The sequence below is a fragment of the Limulus polyphemus genome, unplaced genomic scaffold (genome assembly GCF_000517525.1).
Source record: "Limulus polyphemus unplaced genomic scaffold, Limulus_polyphemus-2.1.2 Scaffold0, whole genome shotgun sequence".
Classification (NCBI taxonomy): Eukaryota; Metazoa; Arthropoda; class Merostomata; order Xiphosura; family Limulidae; genus Limulus; species Limulus polyphemus.
Window position 1 is genome coordinate 4,418,605 of NW_013665610.1, and position 9,102 is coordinate 4,427,706.

The following is a 9,102-nucleotide window of genomic DNA, read 5'->3' on the forward strand; positions in this document are numbered from 1 at the left end:
GAATTACAAAATTCCCTGTTCGTCAGAAACAATCTTCTTTCATAAATTTACTAAAAAGGAAGAGAAGAAGCTAAAACAATTTCAACTTGAAATGAACAAAATGTAAGTCCGAACTAGGTTGTTTTCATTGATGAAAACTGTAATATCAAAATTTTAAGTTACGTGCTACACACACAGGAAGAAGTTGTCTAAAGAATCTTATTGTATAATAAGAAATTGGATCCAAAAGTTGCAAGAGCTCTTTAATGGAAGCCAAAAATTAAATATTAGAGATAATGGTATTTCCAGAAAAATGAATAGCACAATAAATGTTAACCAACGTACAAATTATGGAAATAACTTCGCTTTGCCTGAGAGAAGGCATGCTATTTTTCTGTGCAATAAAAGACGATTTTAACTTTGATTTTAATGAATAATTATACAGGGAAAAAATTATATAATAATTTTTATTTAATTTATATAGAAATTGAATTTTGAAATTAACTTAATATAATAATTTTTATTTAATTTATATAGAAATTGCGTTTTGAAATTAGTTATAAATTTATTTGTGCAATTTATAAAACAAATAACAAATTTGTCATAGAAACTAAAGTAGACCAATCAAAAAGTGTCAATAATCCCAACGTCATGCAACACTAAGTATACTTTTCCAAATGCATGTTATGATTTGTTGTACAAGCTTATATGATTTTTTCTTTGAAGTACCTCGTTTAGGAACTTTAATCGAAACCATTTATGTTTTTCAACATTGGAACATCTAGAAATATACTTAAATTCTAAAAATAATTACATCTTTGCCGTTTTCAATTAGTACTAACTGTTTATTTTTCTGATTTAAATAGTTTTTGTCATATTTTTCAGCCCCAGTGGCACAGCGGTATGTCTGCGGACTTACAACGCTAGAAACCGGGTTTCGATACCCGTGGTGGGCAGAGCACAGATAGCCTTTGTGTAGTTTTGTGCATAATTAAAAACAAACAAACAAATTTTTCATGCCCTAGTAAGAAATCATTATGTCAGCTGACAGATTTCTCATATGCTATAATAAATTCATCTAAGCAAGAGAATCCACTTTTTTTACGATCCATTTTTTGCAGAAGTATACTTCGAATCATATGATATTAGGATTGATGAAAAAATATATAATTTTGATTACATAAAAAAACACGCACATACACACATCGTGTGTGTTGCAAAAGATAGATGAGTGGATGGAATGACGAACGACAGACTTGTGCACTTAAACAGACAGATTGACTAAGCGTTAGGATTGGAACAAACAACAACGGAACATAAGTTACACAATGAAAACAGTTAAATATGCCGTGATAGTATAAGCATTTATGATAGTGAAGCCCACGCAGCAGTGGAGAAAAACTCCTATCACACTTATCTTCACTGTTTGAAGCCAGCAGTGGGAATGAACTAGCTCCTGATGAGGCCAGAAAATAATAAACAAAATTAGTTATTTAAGTATAACCTATTAAAGACAAACCCCCTTGAGGTAATACATTAAACATTTGAGCCCCATAACTGTTTAAAAAACTATATCAAGAGTATAATAAAATTTTTAGAAGAAAAGGTAAAAATATATAGAGCAAGAAAAAAATATTGGAATCCACTTCTAAATATAATAATGTAGTGTAGCATCTAACTCCAACGTTAACTAGTATTCCTTTGAATTATGAAGGCTTGGTTACAGAAATATGCACGCACTAGCAAACAAAGGTAACTTGGCAAACCTAGAATATTTGAGGTATTAACACGTATGTAAGTTAAATATACACAGCTACAGATAAATAACTCACTAACATTCTTCCATATTATTCAAATTACTTTGGCACTGTATAAAAGTGCTTATATGTATTTTAGAAACGTATCTACCATGAAAAATTTAAATGATAAGAATTTTGAATCATTGAATCGTAAATAAATATTTAAGTTTATTACATATTATATTTTTCAGTAATTGTGAAATCATTAAATTTTACATAAATATGAAGAAATTTTTCTAGAAGAATGAAGTTCGTAAAGTTTAAGATATAAGTAAGTGTTCATGTTTATCAAAATATTTTGTAATCTCCTCTTAATGGTCAAAAACAATTCAGCAAACATTACTAGGAGTTTGTTTTATTCAACGGTATGTCATTGAGTTCAAAACAAATAAAATCACTTTATCTTTTAACTCTCTTGCATAATTTGTCTAAAGAAGCTGATGAAATTGTTTTCATAGTCTAAACTACTTTTTAAGTGTAGTTAAAACTGGTTAATAAATATGATATATTTCGCACCTTTCTTTTTGTAATTCACAAAATTTTGTTCTCCAGGTTATGCAGATTATTGGTAAATTTTGTCTCTGAGAAATCCTGATGCAAAAGCACATCTTTATAAAGGGTTAATGTCGTAATTTACAATTTCAACATTTTTTGGGTTGTGTTTGATATATAATATTTAATGCACCGTTAACATGGATTTCATATGTTGGCGACTTCGAAATAGTCAGTAATGCTACGATTCTTTTTTTTTTTTTTCGTTCAGTTCGTTTTCCAGAACTTCAAGATAGGATGAAAGCAAACATAAGTTCAGAGATGGAAGTCGTGAAGAAGGAAGAAAAGTGAGTTGGACCCACCTTTAAAATTACTATAATATATATTGACTACGCGATAACCCAGTTGACATCTAGATTTCGTTTTGCTTTTTATTCATATTCATTAAATTGAAACTTTCGTATGAACTGCTCCCACTCAGTTTCTAGTGAACCATTGATGATATTTTTAGTTCATTCGTAAATGAAAGTGGTTACCATGCTCGAACTGTGAATTCGAGGATTCATGATTCGTGACCCGTTGCCTCAAAACAGTGTCCCGCACTTTGGTGCCGTAGTTACGGTATAGTAATGATGATAAAATTACACTGTTCAGTCAGAAAACAAAAGTGAAAGAGTTAGCGGTGGGGACAGTTGGCTAAATCTATCAGTTCAAAACTAGAAACTACTGTGCGCGGATAGCTTTTTGTGTATCTTCGTATGAAAGTTTCGAAATAAGTTAAACAAAAGCTTCCGTTTGTTTATCTTTATAATTGTTTGTTTTTGTTTTTAATTATGCACAAAGCTACACAAGGGCTATCTGTGCTCTGCCCACCACGGGTATCGAAACCCGGATTCTAGCGTTGTAAATCCGCAGACATGCCGCTGTGCCACTGGGGGGCATCTTTATAATTAAACGATACTTGCGGAAACCTTTTCATCATATACATTCTCCAAACTGTGACGAGTCAGGTTTTTTTTTTATCGTAACGTATTTACCTGAAGAATACTTAAGGGTTTTAAAAAGCCTTTCCATTTTTCTGATTGAAAGGCACTTTTTAGGTGTGCGAATGATACAAAGTACAGTTCTGATCTGATGAATGTTGGAACATTTCTTTTAAAGTCTTTTACGAAACAGGCCATTTTGGGAAGAAATTTTTAAACAACATGAAATCACTTCTTGATTTTTTAAATTTGATTCTTTTCGGATTGAGCAATTGATTGATACAGTTACAAAAAAAAAAGAAACCTAGTTGGACATTACTTCATTGAACTTTCAGAAAAATCCCTGCACAAATGTAACTTCATAGTTGCGTTTCAAAAAATTCTTTTTTTTATTTATTTCGACTTCAGTGGACGTAATATGTCATGTATTTTTTGAGGTCAGATCCTTAAAGCTTATATACAGTGAAATCTTTCAGGATCGATCGCGTTACATTCACTCGACTTCTTCTTGAAAGGGTGGTCAGCCTCGGCGGTCTCACTAATGTTACACGTACTTCTTAACGAAACATTTTGTTATTTTACGTTTGGAAACCTGAATTACCCCTTCCACTGAATACGCTAATTCTTGAGTTAGTTTACAAGACGTAAGTTTACACTGCAGATATCAGAATTACTGTATGTAATTGTTAGTTCGTAGTTTGCTTAACGAAACGTTGAAGATGTGTGATTATTGTTTATTCCTTTCATAAAATACTGATAAGGTACTTTCCACCTACAAACGTATAATGATTTTTTAAGCGTGATAAAATCTGTCTAAAAGAGTAGAGGGGTAATATTTGATATAGATCTTAAATTACAAAACAGAATGCGCCGGTGAGAACTGCAAAACAGACCAGGTTCATTTGTTTATATATTTTGGTTAGCCTGAAAAACCATTTGGTTTTCTTATGAAAATGTAACTACAGAAATGCGTGCAAACCGATAAACAACGGACACAACTTGGATAAATTTGTATATTGATTCTGTTTCATAAACCAAGAAACAACGGACACAACTTGGATAAATTTGTATATTGATTCTGTTTCATAAACCAAGAAACAATGGACATAACCTGAATAACTTTATTTATTGATTCTGTTTCATAAACCAAGAAACAATCAGAATCAATAAATAAAGTTATCCAGGTTATGTCCGTTGTTTATGGGTTCATGAAACAGAATCAATAAATAAAGTTATCCAGGTTATGTCCTTTCATGAACCCATAAACAACAGACCATAACCTGAATAACTTTATTTATTGATTCTGTTCTTCCATACCATAATCATATTTTATCGATTATCCTTATAAGTATCTTGTGAATTTCATTTCTGTGACTTCATTTCATTAATTTTATTTCTTTTCTTCAGATTTCTTAGCGACGAGCCAGATCGACTAGAAAATGCTCTTAAACGATGTAAGAAGCTAACAGGGACATTAGTCACGCTCAAACGGTAAGAGCCCAAATACAATTAAATACCCACTGAGACATAAAAGAATTCTCAACTTTCTTTTTCTATTAAATAATTTAAGTACTGCTTCCTTTTTTTATGTCGTCAGATTGTTTATAACACGATTAAAAATTTGCGACATTTTTTTTTCTTGCAATTGTAAGCATAGGTGGCTGTGTTTGGATTCATGTTCTTTAATTAGTTAAATACCAATATTGAAAAATATTCTTTTTATTAGAAATGAAGGTGTAAGAATTAAGAACCAGTAAGAACATCAAAGGATTTGCCTCTATGTTGTTTTGTTATATACCTTTCTTAATTTGATTTCAATGTGGTGTTTCCCTCTTTTCAATAATTTACTCGTTAATACAGTTCTACGAAATGTTTTTCTCTAGTATTCGGCTTTTCATTTCCAGACTAGCCTCTGTACAAGAACAGCGGCACACAGGTGCTCAGTCAATGCCTGAAAAATCACTGTCTGCTGATGGATCCCATTCCAATGGGGATGCTCATACTGCCAAAGTAAGGACCATTGTGTAACACATCAGTACTCAGAGTGAGTCAACCCTTCCTGTCTTTCTGAACCTCTCAACCTCTTCCCTAATACATCCCCTCTGGGTTAGGACATGTCCTACTATCAACCCCTGGACATGATCCACCTTACAAAAATAAATGGATATAACTACGTGGATGCTACGACTCAAATATAAAAATCAATTATATTTATCATAATAGAATGGTATTAAGTTTATTGTAATAATTTTTAAACGCTGTGTTATTTATTCGGTCCCCTTGGGTTTTTTCCCGAGAAGAAAGTTTATAATACCAGAGCTCATCAAGCGTTTACACCATAACAGTTGTTATTTTAACAAATGGCATATATAACTACTGTTCCAATCACTTCCATATTCCAGCCGGCTTGATGAGCTCTGGCATTGAGCGAAAAGCGTTGTCGGCAATAGATATGGTGAAAATACTATTAAACGCTCTTCTCGGAAAACCCTAAGAGACAAAATAAAACGTGTTGTGTTCTTTTTTTAAGGTATAGTAAGCTTAATAATATTGTCCTATGACAAGAAAATTAATTATAACCACGTTTCACACCAGAAAAGGAGTTCAAAGCTCAAAAGTCGAAATGTGTTGTTTAAAACTTGTTTTAATCAATTTCAAAGATATTTATCAATTCTATAAATCCTGTAATGTCATATAAGTCCTTTAGCGAATTCCATAAGGAAATACTGTAATATTATTTTGAACAGGGACAAGTAAATGTTAGTTTTATCACATTTCAATGTTTAGAAGTTAAAAATACCCGAAGGGATTAATACTGACGTAGCGAAGGCACAGTGAGGGTTAACTTTATTCTCCTCACCTTACTCCAATCAACAACCCGTTTATACTGTCACCTGTATACCATTTCAAAGGCGCATTCTCTGACTTCTTTATTGATATCTATATTAGTAGCTTTAAAATAGTTTATATCTTTGTTCCTGCCCACTGATTTCCAGTTTACAGGCCTCTTTGTTCTTTAAATCTATAAATATATTCTTCTCTGTTTTTCACTTTCCCGTACAGTGTACTCATCGAGCTAGTCATTTTGGGATATAAATTTCTCTTCTTTTTTTTTTGTTGTTGCTTAAAAGGTATTGAAAAACAGTAACTAATTCACAAACAATATTTTATTTACATTAGGTTCTAACATCAAATATTCATTGTTCTTGCATTATAAACAAATATTTTAATTGAGAAATGCTGTATTGTATTTACACTTGTAAAATTCAGAAACAGTGCAATAAAACTATTGAGAACATTAAAAATACTTAGAGTTACACATACACACAAAAAAACAGGGTGCGAGTTGGCCCTCTGTTAGAGCTGTTTGGAGCTGACAAACCGGTACGAATCTCTACTATTCCATAAAATGTCCTCACCACTTTATGGTGTGAGCGCGTTATAAGAGTGACAGACAATCCCTTAGCGTGGATAGTGGATGGTATGGTGTACCTGACTGGCTGCCTACAACATAAGGTACAGCAGCAGGTAGCCTAAGTAGCTTTATCATAAATACGTACGCAACATACGGTTATTCACAATAAACCAGATAAGTATTTGTAATTATTTGTACAACTCTTATAAGCTTTTTAAACGTAAGAAATGTATATACGTCGATAAAAATAATCATATTACTTGACATAAACAGCTATATAAAAGTTTTCTGAAAGATTAAAATAAATACTGTATCATCTCAACAGTTAACATCTCAACATAAGGGGGGGGGGGTAAGTGTTTACTGTTCTTTTTAATTTTTCAATTGAATCAAATATTCTCAACAGAGTTTTTTTCTTTCAACTCCAGTGCTGAATTCATTACGCGTCGGAAAATATTTACAGTGCGTTGTATTATAAATAACGAAGCAAATGAACAAAAGTTTGAATGATTTCATGATATAACTGTTAATTTTACTTCGTTCTTTGTTACCTTTTTTTTTTTAAAGTACGGGTACTTATTGTTTATTAGCCAAACTATTTTAAGAAAGCATTAAAAGTTTAAAACTAATACGAAATAATTATTACTAAACCGTTGAAAAAAATGTCCCGATTATATGTTGTGTTTTTGAATTTAAGTTTGAGAAGACAAAATATTAATTAATTGTATTATTTTAGTTTCTCACGAGCTGTTCAACTTTTTTTTTCTTCGTTAGTCTGGCAGACATGAGTGGAAGCGGAGTTCAAACTTTCGACAGAAAATAGAGTAATATATCTACTCTTAGATTTTAAGACTTAATTCCGATCTATGCTTACTTCTCATGCGTCTACTCTATTGCACTCTCTTTATGCCCGGAACGTCCCCTTTTCATAAACCCGGAATGACTACAGTACGGTCAGCATGATAGGTCTAATAAAAATCGTTCTCTCTCTTTCTCACTCAGATTTTTTGTAAAAACATGTGTCCTGCATGAACCAACAGACAATACACAAAAGTGGCATGCTAGTTTTACTTCGTAACTCTTTCACTTTAACAACTATGATCGTTAAATTGTGTTTCTTAAGATAGTGGTTATATATATATATATATATTCTACATCTTTATGAGCAGTACTCTGTCTTCTATGCCTTTTTTATCTCACATTTACATTATCTGATAATTGGTAATATTCTGATCTGCATGTTACTCTTGGAGACATTCCATGACTCGTTTAATAATACTTTGCTTTTTTTTTCAACTTTAATGTTGTTGTTTTTCACTAGTTTTAGTGTATGCTACAACTTTAAGCTTTTATTTAAGACCAGAATAATTATTAATGTTTTACTACGCAACATTTCACTGTACGAAGTAAAGACACAATTTTCGTCAGGTTGAAAATATTCTTGTCCCAAAAGCAGCCGATGGAGGGAGTTTTTCACATTAGGACGAGCAGAGAAGTTTGGTTTTTTTCTATATTTTGAATGCGGTTTCTTGACTATGACAATAACATTAAAGGAGAAAATATCCTACGAAACACCTTAGCAAATGTTTAGGTCTGTTTCTGTAAAGCTCTGTCTGTCAAGTTTACAGATCTACCGTTGAAGTTTCCCTCTTTGGGGGGGAATAAATATGTTATCTATGGTGGCCTCTCAAGAAATCACAGCAAACATTTATGACAAACATTATTATCTCCTTCAATCAATTGTTTAACTTTATCATCAACATAGAACATAATGTCAAAAACCCTCGTTTTTTTACCGTTTGTTTTTATTAAGCACAAACCTGCACAATGAGCTATTTGTGGTGTGCTAACTGCATATAAAAGTTAACGTTATAAACCTCTTAAAAATTATCGCTTATTGTTAAAGTTTCATATTCTTTAACATTATTGCTTTCTTATTAATAGGATAACTGTTTTTTAAATCTAATTCAGCGTTGTAACCTTATAGCTTATTGCAGTTAATAAATATAAATAATTTTTCTTCGTATTTTAATTTTCTCGGTGTAATTTTTAGGTATACTGAATAAACCATTAGGTGGGCTCTTAGAAACACAAATAAAAGAATATGCAAATTTGTAGACCTATAACAAAACGAATATACGTGATCACTTGCTCAGAGAATGTGACATATCAATATATCACAGTTCGTTTCACATTGTTGTGAAAGAAAGCGATGAAAGGAGGTTCTTAATTAATGAATGGAGACCGCAACTCAGTGTAGTGAGTTTGGCAGTTAATTTAACAAAATATTTTGTTTGGAACCGAACTTGTTCTCTTTTCTTTTGTTTTATTGTCGTTATTTTCTTCTGGACATTCAGTGGATTATCAAAATCCATTATCTGGATAGGTGTATGTTACATCTTTTTCAGCCCCCCCCCCCAAGTGGTACAGCGGA

The 9,102-nt window shown here is 31.9% G+C and overlaps 1 protein-coding gene across 13 annotated transcripts in view; it reads left to right on the top strand.

Moving 5' to 3' along the window:
* LOC106474893 (coiled-coil domain-containing protein CG32809-like) overlaps positions 1–9,102 on the top strand; it is a 386,694-nt gene that overhangs the window by 367,142 nt on the left and 10,450 nt on the right. For 10 of the 13 annotated variants that reach the window (XM_022383530.1, XM_022383634.1, XM_022383845.1 and 7 more), the window contains 3 exons: positions 2,542–2,617; positions 4,661–4,744; positions 5,158–5,263. In XM_022383530.1, coding sequence (XP_022239238.1) covers positions 2,542–2,617; positions 4,661–4,744; positions 5,158–5,263 — 266 coding nt within the window. Of the gene's footprint in view, positions 1–2,541; positions 2,618–4,660; positions 4,745–5,157; positions 5,298–7,442; positions 7,493–9,102 lie in introns of those variants that run through there. The other 3 variants (XM_022384076.1, XM_022384191.1, XM_022384133.1) reach the window with 3 other exon arrangements.